This window comes from Lontra canadensis, unplaced genomic scaffold (assembly GCF_010015895.1).
Source record: "Lontra canadensis isolate GAN:19392208 unplaced genomic scaffold, GSC_riverotter_1.0 scaffold39, whole genome shotgun sequence".
Lineage (NCBI taxonomy): Eukaryota > Metazoa > Chordata > Mammalia > Carnivora > Mustelidae > Lontra > Lontra canadensis.
In genome coordinates, this window is record NW_022631033.1 from 16,214,751 (window position 1) to 16,232,411 (window position 17,661).

The 17,661-nt window shown below is 43.1% G+C and overlaps 1 protein-coding gene across 2 annotated transcripts in view; it reads left to right on the top strand.

The window, feature by feature from the left end:
* Nucleotides 1-7,503: 7,503 nt before the first annotated feature.
* The window catches only part of FAM149A (family with sequence similarity 149 member A), a 66,554-nt gene continuing 56,396 nt past the window's right edge, over nt 7,504-17,661 (top strand). The window contains exons 1-2 of one of the 2 annotated variants that reach the window (XM_032869953.1): nt 7,504-8,065; nt 8,111-8,260. In XM_032869953.1, coding sequence (XP_032725844.1) covers nt 7,602-8,065; nt 8,111-8,260 — 614 coding nt within the window. In that variant the 5' untranslated portion in view covers nt 7,504-7,601. Of the gene's footprint in view, nt 8,066-8,110; nt 8,261-17,661 lie in introns of those variants that run through there. The other variant, XM_032869951.1, reaches the window with a different exon arrangement.

The following is a 17,661-nucleotide window of genomic DNA, read 5'->3' on the forward strand; positions in this document are numbered from 1 at the left end:
AACCTGACCTACCTTGAAACTCTCATAGCCTTTCTCAGCACACTTCCTCCTTGGGGTGAGCTAGTAGGCTTTTATCCCTTGCCAGGCACTCTTGGATAGAAAGAGCTCGATTTCTTAAACAGTGTGCGTGCCTGCAAAGGGTCTGCAGAGGATGTAACCTTAAGACCCACCATTGCCAGTGCAAGAATCTGTGCCAGTCCTGGCGAGAAGGGGCTCCCTGTGGCTCTGGAGGGGGCTCTTGGGTCAGAGCCTTTGCTCTGCTCTGCTTGTTTACTAAAAATAACCCCTCAGTGCAAGGGGATTTGGAAAGCTGTTCTTCTGCTCAGGTTGTTTTGGTGTAAAGCAATCCTGACTGGGATAAACACTGGGTCAAGTGAGATCGTGCTTCCTCAGAGAAACCCTGTTACCTAAGCAGTGGTAAGAAACAGAGGGTCCCTCTAGACTTCCATGTTAACAGTTCCGACTTCCCAGCTCGGCCGATTACCGATTCTGCAGCTTCTGATGTAACCTCTCTCTGTGGCTCATCTGGCACTTTCTGGCCTTAAAGGACATGTGCTCCCAGCAAGAAACCTGGCCCAGAGGAGAGGGGAGCAGGCAGAACGCCCCCACCCCAACACACACATACACACTCGTTAGGAAACAGCTGGTGATTTCTGAACATAAGAGCAGAGTCTGTCAAGGGGAAAGAGGTACTTAGGAGATGGTCTAGCAGTTGGAAGCTGGAGTTTCTGTTACACCAGAATGCATTCTTCTGGGCAGAAAGGTAGCAGAAAGGGTCACTGGGCCTTCGTGGGCTAAAGGCTGTTTTCCAAGCCCAGGTGTGATTTCTCCACTTGGCTGCACTTGGAGAAAATTACACTTGTGAATGCTATCAAACAACACCAAAACACAAGGGAATCCCCTATTTCTCCAAGATGTGACTGAGTGAAATATCTCACATATACGTTGCTGATTAATATATAATCAGCAACATGTATTAATATATATATATATTTTTTTTTTTTTCCAAGTCCTTAGCCCATTTCTTTTTCCTTAGCCCATTCTTAAATTGAGTTCTTTTGCATGTGTGCGTAGGGTGTGGGGGGTTGTTGTTTGTTTTTTTTTGTTTTGTTTTGTTGTTGAGTTACAGGAGTTCCCCCGAAGTTTCTAGAATCAATATCGATGTGTGGTGGTGGTAGTGTTTCTCCACTACCAGGCAATTCTCCAACACCAGCTGGGTGTGCTACAATTTAACTCAGTTCCAACACCGTCTACTGGAGGGCCAGATCCCATAGTTTATGGGCTCAATCCTGCAAGACTGTTTTCCCCGCTCCTTTATATTAGACACTAGTCACAAGTCCAGGGTGTCCCCAGCACTGCTGACAGGACAACCACAAATCAGAGGTTCAAATGACCCCCTTCTTGGGTTTGACCCCTTATTGAGTACTACAGGAAATGCTATGATTATAAGGCAGGATAACCCTTATTTACCCTTTGCTGATGATTAGTTGACGAATGGACCCTTAATCTAGTTCTAGGCAATGAGACTCAGTTGGTCAGCTTGAGAAGCTTCTGGAAAGTATCTTGTTCCTTAATGAGAGGAAGAATGAGAGAGTAGGCTGTACCTTCTTTTTGCTCTGAATGTAGTCATTTGAGGGAAAGATGGTTGGTGCTGAGGGTGCCATCTTGGGACTACCAGGAAATAAGCCATAACACTCTGACAATGTATGAACAAGAAAGAGAAAGGAAAAAAAAATATATTTGGTGTCTCCGAAGCTGTTGGCAGTTTAGGGCACCATTCTCAGAACAAGTTTCTCAGAACAAGTTTATTGTGGGCTTCTTGCACTGTGAGTGCTTGAAAGCACTCATGAAAGCACCTTCACAGCCTCGTCCATCCGTCTGCTCTCTGCTCTGTCTGTGCTGTGTCTGCTCCTGTGCCCAGGAGATGTGGTCATGAGCTTGTCATCATCTCTGTGATCTAAAGCTTCTATTGGATCAATTTAAAGTTGTTCTTTAGTATTTTTCCTTTAATAGAATCCAGAACCCTCAATCAAATACAAAGCCAATTTTTCCTGAAGCTTTTGAGGTTTTGATCTCTTTCCTTTTCTTTTATTGTATTTGTCATTGCAAACAAGTAATAGGAAGGAACTTACCAAGGGGCGCCTGGGTGGCTCAATGTGTTAAAGCCTCTGCCTTTGGCTCAGGTCATGATCTCAGGGTCCTGGGATCGAGCCCCACATCGGGCTCTCTGCTCAGCAGGGACCCTGCTTCCCCCTCTCTCTCTGCTTGCCTCTCTGCCTACTTGTGATCTCTGTCTGTCAAATAAATAAATAAAATCTTTAAAAAAAACAGGAACTTACCAAAAATGTTCAAATAGTACAAAAATTTATAACCTTGGAAGTGAATGGAGCTACTACAATTTCCTTCCAGATCTTCCCTCAGGTTATTACTGTACCCTGAGAAATATGATAAAATCTAATATCATATAATAAAATGGCATCTGAGAGCTTACCCTGTGTTAGGCTCTGTTTCAGTTGCCAAGCATGTCTTAATTAATATAGCTCTCAGAAAGTACCATTATTTCAGATAAGAACGATTTTCCTCCCTGGATTATAGTTGAGGAAACTAAGGTACAGTAAGAGGCATGGGTTGTTGACCCATGGCAGAGACGATAAGAACCTAGGGAGGCTGGCTCCAGAGTCTAGCATATTCTATTGTGGTTGTTTGGATTTGTTGAATCAACAAATATCTTTTATTATTAAGAAGCTTTAAATTTTTTTAAAGATTTTATTTATTTATTTGACAGACAGAGATCACAAGTAGGCAGAGTGGCAGGCAGGGTGGGGTGGGGGAAGCAGGCTCCCCATGGAGCAGAGAGCCGGATGCTGGGCTGGATCCCAGGCGCCCGGAAGCTTAAAATTTCTTTAAAGACTTCTTTATTCATGTGAGAGGGGGCAAGGGGTAAAGGGAGTGAGGAGGGATACCAGCGCTCCCCCACTGAGTGCTTGGAACCTGAGTTGGAAGAGGGGTTCAGTCTCACCACCCTGAGATTATGACCTGAGCCAATACGAAAGCCCAAATCTCAACTGACTGACCCACCCGAGTGCACCAAGAAGCTTTAAATTTTTTATAATCAAATCTGATAGTCTTTTTCCTTGTAGGTTCTGGCCTTGGTGTCATACTAAGTCAGGCAGTTTAAATTCTTAAACAGATTAATTACTCGGGTTATTTGTTTTAACTTTCAGGTTTCCAAAACATAACATTTCTTCATAGCAACATGGTCATGACTTCCCAATATTTTTTCAGTGATGCAGCCAAGCATCATTATACACGTCGGAAAACCAATGCCTCTAATTATTTATTAGCCAATCTAACCAGAAGAATTTTAGCACATAAAATCCTGCTTGGACGTAAAGTCTTTTTATTTTTTTTATTTATTTATTTGACAGAGAGAGATCACAAGTAGACAGAGAGGCAGGCAGAGAGAGAGAGAGAGAGAGAGAGAAGCAGGCTCCCTGCTGAGCAGAGAGCCCGGTGCGGGACTTGATCCCAGGACCCTGAGATCATGACCTGAGCCGAAGGCAGCAGTTTAACCTACTGAGCCACCCGGGCACCCCCATGAAGTCTTTTAAAAAAGCAACACTGCCACAGTTAGAAGCGACGGTTTACTGCATTCACTTTCACGACTACACCTGAGCTAGATCTTTGCGGTACAGCACCTGGGGCTCATGTTTTGAGAATGGTAATTAACAGAGAAGCCTGGTAGCATCTGTCTGAAAGACTGTTGACGGATGAACAATGGGAGTGAAAGACCTAGCATCTTGCTAAGAATTGTTTACCATGTTTGCAATTACAGGCCATTTTGAAAGGACCTTCAGACAAAAGGATCAATCCTGCATTTGCTCTGCCTTCCTCATGAGGCGGAATGTTTTATCGACTGCTTTCACGGACAGTGACACTGCTCTCCCACTCCCCCACCCCCATCCTTTCTGTGATTCCTGCCATTCTCTGTGTAGATTTGAGACAATGAAGATTTTCATTTGTAACCAGCTTTATAGAGCAAATACCCCGTTGAAGATCTCTGTAAACATACCACCCAGACACTATGATCACGAAGTACCCCAATAAGGAATTAATACCCAAATAGCGCATTCGTTTCCTAGGGCTGCCATAAAGAGTGCCACAGACTGGGCGGCTGGAAACAGCAGAAATTGATTCTGCCATTGTTCTGGGAACTGTAAGTCAGTATTAGGTGCTGGTAGAGCCATGCCCTTTCTGAGACCTACAGGGAAGAAACTTCCTTGCCTCTTTCTAGCTTCTGGTGATGGCTGTCAAGCCCTGACAGTCCTTGGCTTGCAGATGCCTCACTCCAGACTCTCCTTCTATCAATACCTGGTGTTCACCCTCTGTGTTTGTCTTCAGGTTTCTCTCTTCTTAAGCGCATGGCAGCCATATTGAACTAGGGCCCATCCTAATGACCCTGTCTTAATTTGATTACATCTGTAAAGACCCCATTTCCAAATAAGGCCACTTTCACACAGAGAGTTAGGGAGTTTCAGACTGAGAGGACTTCAGCATATCTTTTTGGGGGACATGATTCAGGCAAGACAGATAGAATACCTGTAGACACAACTTAGAGGTAGAATACTTTCAAGCCAGGGTCTGGAAGAATAGGAGGTTTTCTGTAGTCTTTTCTTTTTTTATAATATTTTATTTATTTATTTGACAGACAGAGATCACAAGTAGGCAGAGAGGCAGGCAGAGAGAGAGGAAGGGAAGCAGGCTCCCTGACGAGCAGAGAGCCAATGCGGGGCTCAATCCCAGGACCCTGGGATCATGACCTGAGCTGAAGGCAGAGGCTTTAACCCACTGAACCACCCAGGCGCTCCTTTTCTGTAGTCTCATTAACAGTATCTATATACTTCAAGAAAAACATGTGCATAGAAAGGAAGTGGCTAGTAACGTAAGCACAGAAATATCTAAAATAAGGTAGCTCTTCTAAGAGGGAAGAGGGTGTTGGCTATATGGTTACTGTCCCTTTATTATAAAACATATATATGACATATATATGTCATTCATATATATATATATATCATTCATATATATGTATATATACACATATATACACATATATATATATGTATATATATATATGACTTACTCCCCTTGATTTCTCTGCTCACTTAATCTCCCAACTGAATTTGATCTTAACAGGAATTCTTCTCATAGGAAAAGAGCAGAAGACAGCTCTGTAGTTGTGTAATTATTAGTTACCACATTTGAACTTGGGCTTATAAACCAGTATTTTTTGAGTCAGGTTAGTGGAGCTCCATCCTAAGAGGCCGGTCAGCTCTGAAGGTCTTGGGCTGATCAGATTTTCGAGTCTGAAAAATCAGGAACTCTGAGATGTGGCAGCAAACAACGTACTGCTTCCCAGGAACTGGGTGACTTGAACCAGGCTTCACTCAGTAGTGGTTCTCCTTTGCTGTCTGTCCTTCAAGTTACAGTGCATATGTTCAGACTCAATCAGATGATTAGCAGCTTAGACACTGAAAGTGCATACTCTAGAAATGACCTCTACTTATCTTGAGGATTTAATTGTTCTATGAACCAGAATCAAGATCCTTATGAAATAAACAGAAAACCTTTAGGAAACTGTTTAAATCTTGAATGAGTACTGTATGAAAACAGAAACAATTCCATCAGTTCAATGTTCTAATGCTCCTGATACACCGCTGAGGCCACCTGGCAAGTTGCTACAAAAGAGAAACAATGAGAACAGGAGAAGGCTGATGGTCCCAAACCATGCTGCTTTCTGTTTCCTTGCATGATGACAGAGTTGGTGCCACTTATCTGATTTGACCCTGAGACCTTGGCCTCTAGTTTCTAGTTACTTTTCCCCCCTTTCTCTCATTTTGATTCTTCACGGCGTGCTGGTGCTTTATATGCTGCAATTGCATGCTCTTCCCTTTCCCAACATCCAAGGCCTTTTATAATCTGACCCTTCTCTGCCTTGTCTCTTACTTCTCTTAAGCACACATGTGCTCTTCCTGCCTCAAGCTAATGCTGACTGCGGTGCCTGTCTTGCTTTCTGGGGCATTCACCTGACACTTAGCTTGTGATATTAAGCTGATTATTCCACATTGTGGGAAGAGAACGTCTCCTTTCTTACATCTTCATGCTTAACACAATTGTGAAGTAGAAAAGTGCCCCGTGCCTGTTTGATCATGGTAGTTGGACGCAGAAAAGGGCTCATGATAGGCTGGCTGTCTTCAAGCCAATGAAAAGCTTGGCGTTATTATAGAAATGTCCCATGGCTCAGAATCCAGTTAGATAACTTGCAAAAGACTTATGTATATAGTAGTGACTATCAGTTAATTTATTCACTACCAGCCTTATTCATCTCCTTTCCTCACCTCAAATCAGAAAATAAATCTCCTGAGATCAAAACAGAAACTCTCTACTAAACATTAATGGACAAACCCTGTCGATATTTTAGTTTTAAATCTTGCTCAAAACTGACCCCATCCCCTTGCAGATATATTCACACTCCTAACTTCACCTTGCACACATTTCTTCAGATTTAGCAAAATGCAATTTAGTCCACTTAAGAAAGGACTCTTAACTTTCATATCTGCCTTTGAGTTTGTATCCAGTCAGTCTGATTATAGTTCGAGTTCTCAAACATTTTAGTTATAAAATCTCTTGGTTCACTCCAATAGGTGTTTAGAACACATGCATTGTATATGGGTTTTACTATCAGAGCCCCGATCTTCTTCCCGAGTTCTTAGGGTGAGGCATCCTGCTGTTACTCCCCTAGGCCATCTTCAGTGACACACTTTGAACTTGGCCCTGAGGTGGCAGGAGTGGGCACTGCTGTTTCAAGTCCTGAATACCCCTGAATACACGTTTGTACGCACCTTCCCTCCTATCAGAGATCTGGCCATCCTCCTGACCCTGGCGCATTTGGTCTTGCCGAATCTTTCGACAAGATCTTTTGGAGCCAGGTTTATCTTTCTCAGGGTGATGGCGAAACTGCAGTGTTCCTTTAAGGCACGAATCAAGGAAGGGAGCGAGTGTGAGCTTTGTGGACGCAGCCCCAGGCTGCAGTCTGGGGCCCAATTAGCAATGAGCTAAGCAGGGTTTTTGTTTAGCTTAGCAACCGCCTGCGCGGTCCCGGGGGCCCGTTGGGGTATCTCTGGCGGGCGGAGGCCCAGATCAACCTCCAGCCCGCGGTGGCGCTGGGCGGCTGCGGCACGTCGCCTCCGTGGGCTCCCAGACCTTTGGCCCTCGGGGGGTCTCGTAGCACCTCCCGAGAGTGAGGCGGAGAAGGGGCTGCTCCCCACAGAGGGTGGCCGCCGCCCGCAGTCTCCGCACTCCGCGGGCGGACCAGGCTGTCGGGGAAGGTCAGTGGAAAGCCGAGCGGGGCTGAGCGCCGGGAGAGGCTCCTCGGCCGGGAGAGAGCGCCAGAGGCCCCCTAGGCTCGGCGTGGGACGCGCGCCCCAGCCCCGGACAGCCCGGGTCCGACCCCTGAGGGCGGCGGTGGATGGAGCCCCGCAGCCCGGCTTCCTGTGGTCTGGAGGTCCAGGCAGCAGCGGGGACAGCATCTCCAAGGCTGGGACATGAAGGTCGCCGTGTTGGACCTGGGGTCTCTGTTTGCCAAAATCTTCAAGACCCCGACGGCGCCCCCCGCGGTCCCCTCGCCGGCCGCCGCCTCCAGCCCCGCGGGAGCCACGGCCAGCGCACGGCGGGCGGGCTCCAGCGCGGGCGCCTCGCCTAGCATGGCCGCGACCCTGACCCCCTACCCCTTCCCCGCGCGGGCGCCCGACTCCCCCTCCGCCTCCAGGGGGCCGCCCGCCTCGCTCCAGCCCGCGCTCACCGCCTCTCACCCCAGGGTCTCGGGCGCGAGCCGCGCGGCGGAAGCGGCAGGGACGCCCCTCTCGCGGCCCAGCAGCCCGGGCGCCGCCGGAGCTCAGCCCCTGCCCCCGGCCCCCGGCAGCAGCGGCTGCGGCGCGGCGGGTGCCCCCGCGCACGCCGTGGCCTCGGCGCGGCCGTCCGCGGGCGCAGGCGGGGTCTGCGCGGCGCTGCCGTCGATCCCGGTCGCGGTGGGCAGCCGCAGTGCCGCCGCGAGCCCACGGAACGCCCGCCAGCCTGGCCCCGGCGAGCGAGAGCCCGGCGCCTGGATGCCGCCCGGGCCCGGCCCCAAGACTCTGTTCTTCACCCTGCCGGACATCGGCGAGGAGTGGGCCTCCGACAGCGACTCGGAGGGCGGCGGAGAAGCGTGAGTAGCAGCGGGGTCCCTGTCGGTCGGGGTTGGGACGCCTCCGCTCCCCCGGCGCAGCCACCTCGCCCCGCGCCGGGCAGAAAACCGCGCTATTGGCAGTAACTTCCACTGCGTTACGGGGCACGCCCTTGCACTTCCCCCGAGTCCGTATCGCTCGGCTCCCTGCGTCTTTTGGAAACACGGGGCGACGTGCTTTTGCTCAACTTTGTCAAGGATAATCCTCTCCTGCTTCTCGGCAGAGAGGGGGGCCAAGCAGGGCTTGAAGGAAAGGACGGAATTTGGTTTCTCTTCTAACTGAAGCCTTCTTTCAGATCGTTTGATACCCTGCTTTCCTTAGGGACTTGGAGAGGAGGCCTCCGGTCCCTTTCTCTCGTGCAGAATATGCTCGATGTGCAGCCTCACCGAGCACACTCGTTGGCAGCTACGATTTTGAGACGCGGTGAGACACACGGTGCTTCCCTACTTTTCAAAGATCAGCCACAACCCTTATCCCAAATGGCATGGGTTTTCTTTGTGTGACATCTCATTAACTTACATATGTACACCATCGTCTGATACACGTGTGATTTGTAAGGCTCAGGACACTTGTGATCATACACCCTAGAGCTTCTGAGTTACTGTCATAGTGCGCTGAGGTACTACAGAAACGCTGACTGACTTCACGGGAACATTTCACTGGGGACTGGGGAACCCTGTCCTCAACACACACACACACACACACACACACACACGACCCTCTCACCATCGACAGCAGTGATGAAAACATTCATCTAAAAACATGCAGTTTAGGGGACGCCTGGGTGGCTCAGTTGGTTAAGCAGCTGCCTTCGGCTCAGGTCATGATCCCAGCGTTCTGGGATCGAGTCCCACATCGGGCTCCTTGCTCGGCGGGGAGCCTGCTTCTCCCTCTGCCTCTGCCTGCCATTCTGTCTGCCTGTGCTCGCTCTCTCTCCCTCTCTCTCTCTGACAAATTAAAAAAAGAAAAAAAAATCTTAATAAAAACATGCAGTTTAGAATTAAGGTGAATTTTATTTTTTTTAAAGATTTTATTTATTTATTTGACAGAGATCACAATAAGGCAGAGAGGCAGGCAGAGGGGCGAGGATGGGGGTGTGGGAAGCAGGCTCCCTGCTGAGCCGAGAGCCAGATGAAGATGCAGGCCTCCATCCCAGCACCCTGGGATAATGACCTGAGCGGAAAGCTGAGGCTTTAACCCCCGGAGCCACCCAGGCACCCCAATTTTATTTTTTTAATGAGCAGAACATACAGCTAAGCTTAGGTGGGTACAGAAATGTTCAGCCTTCCAAATACTGCAAAAGAATAGTGAAATGGTCAAAGGCAGACCAGAGGGGCCCATTGACAGATGGAAATTTCTACATTATAATCTATCTAAGGAAGGACCATCCTGCTGGCCCCAAAACTCTTCCCCACCACTTCCTCCCCTCTCCCAGCCCCATCCCCCAAAGGGACTGGAGAACTTTTGCATTAAAATGGATTCTAACCTTTCACAATTTAAATAAATGCATTTTCACAATACTGCGTGACATTCACCTCTGGGCAAAGGTAAACAAATGACATTAGGTTGTTTCTTTTTATTTAAAACAACAGAGTAAGAAATACATTAATCAACTGATTTTTTTCTGGAAGGAAAATCAATTGCATTTGGATAAGTGGTTAGAATACCTATCCTGATAAATTAGGCCTTTGTTATTGGCTACTGGCCCTGAACACTTGAGCAGTTAATGTTTCATGAGCAAACAGTTCAACACCCTGACTTTAAACTCTAGGCTTAGTGCTTTATACAAACAGACACACAGACACTCATCGTGGCCGGGGAGAGAACTGATGCTGGTTTCAATTTTCAAGCATCTTAGTCTATTGTCCAAAAATTTTTAATAGGCACATTTTGAATGACACTATTTGGCGTTATATACAGAAGTGACTTCTGCATTAGTAAGTGTATCCACTTTCACTGAAACTACAGGCATTGAATTTTAGATAACTGCTATGAGAAATAATATGCATAGATATGTGCATAATCTTTCTGATTAGGTGTGTTCACACTCTCCTGGGACATCAGACAGCCCTCTGAGTGCACCATTTTTCTTTTGTAGATACACAAATCCTCATATCCCCCTCCTTTCACGCCTCATTCCTTTTTCATTTATAAAGTTTACCAAGGGACAAGGAGAAAGGAAGAAAGTATTAAGCTGCTTTTTCCTTAATTACATATAGACCTTTTGCTCCTTAAAGGATATTTTTTTCCCTCCTGGATTTCTGGGTTGGCTATAACATTGAATAAATATTCATCATTCATTGATGGATTTACGTTGTACTAATACAACTTCACCTGCCATTGTATAGATAGCTGCCAGGAATTACTAGCCTGCTTGATTAAAACAGAGTTAATTAGAGATATTAAAATAGAGTATTTGGTTTTGTAAACCCCAGGGACGTGAGTCAGTGGAGGTGGTTAATGCAGAAGTAGGAAGAAAAAAGCAGTAGGTAGAGAGAGTATGGAGACTTGGAAACAACTGGAAATAAACCTTTGGGAAACACGAATCCAATGGCAAGACCATGACACTTACAAAGCAAAATCCTCATTCACAGTTTCTATTTTTTTGAAGAAAACCCATGTGTTGTACATTCTGATTCTGTACTGTTCTATGAAAACTAAAAATAGTGAAATTAATTGGAGTGGGAAGGTATGCAAACTTTCGATTCTGGGTCTTTTTTCTTTCTTTTTTTTTTTTACTACACTGCTGTCTAGCAGCATGAATTTTGATCTCTGAACCGTGGATTCAATAAATGAATGCCAGAAGAAAGGCTTGCCCTTTGCATTCCATGGGGCACACTGGCTGCCACATCTGAAGCAGAGGTAGAGGATACCGAGTTTCCTTCCTCTCCTCGCCTTCTCACACTCCCAGATACGTGATCCCACACTTTTTGTCTTCACCCTCACTTCCCCAGCCCTTCTGCCTTTCCTTTACACCTTGTACCTCACTCACACTCATTCAGTCTCACCCACACACCACACTGCCTTTTTCTTCTTCTGAACTACACAATAACCGCCTTGTGAGATGTAAATGTAAAATAAGATGTAAATGTAAAATAAAAAACAATTTTAGTAACTTTTATGGGTAATTGCCTAAAAACCTAGAGGCAATTTAAATGTCTTTCCTTAAGAATAATTGTTGTCTTGGGTCTTTCTGTTTCGTTGTCTTAGAGTTTCCCCAAAGTTAGTAATGTTTTCTGCTGGGACTTTGCATTTCCACAGGGATGAACAGTGAGCTCAGTAGACTATTTATCAAATGACGATTACTTTCTATTACACTCTTATGACCATTACCTTTATTAAAAATACTAGTAGCTTGAATTAGTTATGCACGTATTTGCTTGTCTAGCATTTGCTTCAACCCAAGAAAAAAATTTTATTTTTACTGTCTTCTGCAATCATTTTTTATGCTTTAGATTATCTTCCTTGTTTTGTTATATTTAAAAAAATCTCAAAAATCATATTTGAACTAATAATTATATGTTCTGCTATGTATTTAAAGAACACCTTTTGATATTTTTTTCTAATGTAGTAGCTAATATGTGGTATTAGTGGTATTGGTAGGTGCCAGGTACATAAAAACAACCCCATAATGTGGATATAAAATCTTGATAGTTCTGAAATCGTACTAGTTAATTTAAATTAGGATAGTTTTTAGAGCATGGGTTTGAAGTCTGATTGACTGCGATCAAATCCCACCTGATAATTTTTCTGAGAATACCAAGAATAGAATAGTAGTTAAGTATTCACCTTCCTTGTCTTTAAGCCTTGCCTTTTCATCCCTAAAATGGGCATTAATAATAATACTGAGTCAAAGAGATACTGTAAGCATTAAAAGTGATAATATATGCGAACATCTCCCATTGGTGTAGGGGACATAAGCACTCAATAAGCAGCTAATTACCTTTGGTTCATAATTATCATTTAGTATCTATTTATTTATCACCCACCATCAGCATTCTTTGTATAAAATACAGTTTATTGTTATGATCTTCAGTAAATATTAACGTATGATTTTTCAAAACCCAGCTGTTCACATGTATGTATAAAATATCTCTTCCATTTAAGACCCATACAGAGCTTAATCTTTTGAATGATTGGAGCAACAACTAGAAATAAATCTTATCCTCAAAGAGTAAGAAAAATAAGATGAACACTCAGAGCCCATGAGCCCGTAGTTAGGGGAGAAGATGCCTGTAGATAATGGGAAGGGAATTTGAGTCCTAAAGAATGGGTCAAGTTGGGACACATAGAGACTTGGGATTTGGAAGGACATTTCAGGAGACTAAAACTGTGTGAGCAAATCATGGAGGCACAAAACTCTATGTCACATAAGGAGTTCAATTTGTTAGGAGCACAGTGTTTGTGAAAAGCCATTAGGAGAAAACCCGGGGAGAGGCTTGGACACCAGACTCTGTTTAGTAAACACTGGAGAGGCCACTAAATGTTTTTAGACAGAGAAGTGACATAAACTGGACTGAGCTCTAGAAGGATTAAGCTAACGCACAGGAAAGTGTAAGCCCAGAAATAGTAGAAGGCTCTGGCAGGAAAACCCTTGAGTGGTACGAGGGCCTGGGATGCAGATGATAAAAATAAAGATACTGGGATGACCAATATCACTAGAATGGCAACGCCTTGGTGCAGCTGAAGGAAGCAAGGAGAGACGAAGATCATTTTACATGGCTGCGAGGAGAATGCCATTAATAAAGTGGGAATGCAGAAGTGGGCTCATGGGGTAGATGAGGAATTCACTTTGGGATGCACATTGAGTTGAAATCTTAGGAAAACAACGGAAGAAGGTGTCAGGCAGAGAGCCGGACATTCGTGAGTGGAACTTGGGAGAAAGATTAAGGACTGGGAATATAAATATGGCAGCTTTCCATATGCAGTTGATGGAGAATATGTACAGCAGTTACATATTACAGTGTAACAGTGCCTTACAGCCTCTGCAAGATAAAGTGTTCTTTTTTGTTGTTGCTGGATGTTTAAAGATCTTCTAAAATTAGAGGTGTTTCTTCTCTGTGCTAGACTAGCGTTTCTCAATATGTGTCCCGTCGGTCACCTGTTCCCAATCCATGACAAGATAAGTACAGGTCGGGGCACCTGGGTGGCTCAGTAGGTTAAAGCCTCTGCCTTCGGCTCCGGTCATGATCCCAGGGTCCTGGGATCGAGCCCCGCATCGGGCTCTGCTCAGCAGGGAGCCTGCTTCCCTTCCTCTCTCTCTCTCTGCCTACTTGTGATCTCTGTCTGTCAAATAAATAAATAAATAATCTTAAAAAAAAAAAAAGATAAGTACAGGGAGTAAGAGTAAGTATGTAGAAACTTCTATAGCAATTGACCAAGTAACTTTATGGCTATTGGCTGATAACAAAACATTTCTATTTGGTGCATCTTTTTTTTTTCCCATTTCATTTTCTAGCTAATTGATTTTTATTATGCTTTGACAATATTTATCCACAAAGAATTGGAAAAATATTTTTTAAATAGTCTGACACTGCACAGTAGTTTGAGAAGCACTGAGGCAGACTTGACTTAGATACCTTTAGACCACAAGGGTCAAAATATTTCAGGACACCAAGAGAGAAGAAACCAGCCAAGTGATTCTACTGTCTTTTTACTCTCCCTAAAATACAGGGCTAAGCAACATTCAGAGCGCCCTCTGGTTAAAGATGAGATTCTTTCTGTTGCTCAAATGATCTAGATCACAGACATGCTCTATTCACAACACATTTGGGAGCTGGGTCCCCAGGGTACAACCTGTAGCCAAGAGTGGACTGCTCAGTAGGGGGTTTTCTCATATTCTTGTTTTTTTGTTTTTTGAAGTTTTAATCCAAAGGCTATGTCTACCATGACTCTCATAACTCATTTACAACCCTTGATGGCAATTTGTCTCATAAGGCATAACTTGCAAACACAGATACTTTCTGAACAAGAGCAACTTTTGACCCGAAATTTGCAAATACAATATGCTTTCTTCTCTTGTTGCCCATCTGTCCTCTTTGGGAACAGTCCTTTGCTTGGGATGAAAGAGATGATCATAATGTATTAATCTCTTCTGAATCCCATAGAGAGGAAGCATGTCACAGTGAGGACACTGATCTTATGCCCCCTGAGGCTATTTTAAATTTAATTTCCATTTGAGACTCACATTTAATTTCCATTTGAGGTTCTGCCAAAGTGGTAGAAACTAAAACTCCATTGTCTGGGATTTCCCTCATCTTTATCTTGGGCTTGAGCTGGGGGGTGGTTGGGGGTGTCTAAAACGGGACCAGGATAGTCAGCGGCAGGGAAGGAGCCCACTTGTTTGTTGATGACCTCTATTCTTGCTGAATCCACTGAAATGTCCACAGTTTCATTTTATCCTTCTGTATAACCCAGGTCCCATGCACATATCCACCAAGCCTCTTCAAGTTAGGGCTCTGTCCCTTATTTCTGTGGTACCCATGAGAGCCCCAGGGGTCAGCCTGTTGCTCTCATACCAGCATTCTCCATGATAGGACTTCCAGGAAGATGACAGTCCACACCACGTAGCCTTTCTTTTCTCCAGGATCCTCACGCCAGCTCTCCTGAAAGATCAGGACACAGGTCCCCTCTGATCCCTTACCCTACCTAGATCCTCGAGAACACCTCTAGGAAATCCTGGTGCTGAATGCCTGATGCAAGGACCCACCAGTTCATGGGAATGAGAAAAGACGTCCCTTCCTCCACTGGGCCCATTACTGCACTGTAGTGCAAATCAAGCATCAAATCAAGGGCTGGCTAGATTTCAAACCTACCTCCTGGCTTTGCGCCTTCTCTAGGGCACAGTGTCTCTGATGGCCTATTTTGCTTTGTATTGGCCACTCAAGTCCACGTCCTCATTTCCTAATCTCCCTAAGGTTCCCTTCTCTGAGACAGAAGATCTGACTCACGGAATCTTCCCATTCTAGGGAATCTGTTTCTCTTCCGAGTGTTACGAAGAACCTCCCTGATGTATGTTTTTCCCTAAATCTTTTATTAGGTTAAAAGTCCATACCAATCTTGTAAGTTCAGGCTTTAATAAGCACACACAAACACATAAAAATCAAAGAGGGGGAACCCTGCTGCATTTGTTTTCCGAAGCAATAACCAAAAAAGTTTTGGATTATGCAGTATGAGAGGGGACAAAGGAACATGAAAACACTAGGGAAAAAAATCAGTTGAAATAAATTTTAAAATACTTCACATGAGAACACTTTTCCATTCACCAGAGTAGTATGGATATTTGTTTAATTCAACAACAGCTGAACCACACACTTCTTGAATATAATTTTCCAATCTGTAGGCAAACATTTTGCTTTATTACAAAAAACTATCTGAATGTTCTTTGGTCCTAGGAATACTAGGTATTTTACATATACATATTAAATAGGACATGACTCAAAATACTTTGTACTATCCACTAAATAAATGAATAAATATTATTCATTAAGTATGCATTGAAAAAAACTTTTTAAATGACGTTTTATTCTTGAGAGGTAGAAATAGTCAACAAAGACCGCATGTTTCATAAAGCACAGAAATTAAATAAAGCTTTTGAAATGAGTAAATATCCAATTGTGAACTTGGAAAAGAAGTTCTTTTTCAAATTGTCTTTGGCAATGACAAAGAAGAACAGTCAAGCCAAACATTTCCCTAATTTTATTTAATAAACAGATTATTAAGGCTAAATAAATTAAGTAAAAGAACTAAATAAAATGTTCATTTCATATGCACATAGACAAGTATATTCTTCTTAGGAACATTGTCATCTCAAATTTATTGTAATGCAAGTAATAAAGATGAAAACAAACCCCAACTTGGAAGATCACAAATTACATTAGGTTTTTAATGCTAATAATTAAATTTCAGAGAGTGTCACTAAATAACTGGAAGGTTAAAATGAGGACTTCTTTTCAAATGAAACATTTAATTCAAATTTCTTCCATTCATCTGTGAAGACTTAGAAGCCATTTATGTACATCCAAGATTTATTAAAATCTAGTTGAATTAAACGTCTCCATGGAAGAAAGTGAGCCCCTTCCCCTTAAAATCCAGTAATTTCATTGCTAAATTAATGCATAAAGATAAATCCTAGGGAACTTTAATTTTATATATAAAACATATTTTAAAGAAGCAGGTGATATATTCTCTAGAAAAAAGTCTACCTCAGTCAGACTTTTGCTTTACCCACTAGTTTTAACATTTTTATGAGCCTGTTAATATATGAGCATTCCTCAAATATGTGTTATTCTGCAAAGCCAAGATTTTTAGTATTGGAAACAACAGTTGGTATTTCCAAGTCTACCAATACCAAGTGCTGCATGCATGTTTTATAGACGTTATCTTGAATCCCCAAAACAAACATACAAGGTAGGAATTTTATTTCCACTTTATGGATAAAGAAATTGAGGCTCAGAAAGGAACAGAAATTATTTACTTGCCCATGGCTAGTGGGTGGAAAATGTGACATTCATATCCAGGCAGTCATAACCAAGTGTTTTTTAATGAGTTGTTGAAGACGGTAAGGAGGATAAAAATCTATTTCTATGTATTTGGTAATATTTTCCCTGGAACAAATGGACTCTAAGAAATTTTGCCCTTTCCAAAAATAAATCTGAAAAATAAAAATTATGTTAATAAGCAATCTAAAACTATCTTTCTTAGAATAATACTTCTAGTAATACTGGTAAGGGGACAAAATTTAAAGCTTAGTTTTGTCCATTTTGAAGTGCAGATTAAAAAATAACTTTTATCTCAAAGCCATGACTTCTTTAAAATGAAACATTAGTTTTATCAACTATCTTCTCTTTTATTATATATATTGTTCTTATAAATTATTTCATATATATTTAATAGCAAATCAAATATTTTATTCATACTAGTAAGGCAGATAATTGGCAAGCATTGTCTTACTAGTAAAAATGGAGAAGCAGCAATTAGATACTAGGCCCTTGCTAGGGGAAAGGGTATACCTTCACATTAGCATTTTCTTAATTAGGTGTTTCACTTAAGGGTTTAGAAGAAGGCTTATAATTAAATATTGACCACTGTAATCCTTGCCAGGCACTTATATTCATGTTTATCTAATGAATTTTTTTCTTTCACATAACAATTTAACATGTTGGATCTTGCTTATTGATTTCCAACACAATGATATAACTTTGAGTACCTAAAAAAATCAAATAATGAGGTATTTATTTTAAAGATTCACTAGAGTGACAATTTTTAAATTAATCATTAAGTTCAATTCCTTACAATGAAATTTCTTTTTATGAAGCACATCGAAATTACATTGAAGAAAACCATGGGACCCTGTTTCAGATATAAAAGAAATATTAATGAC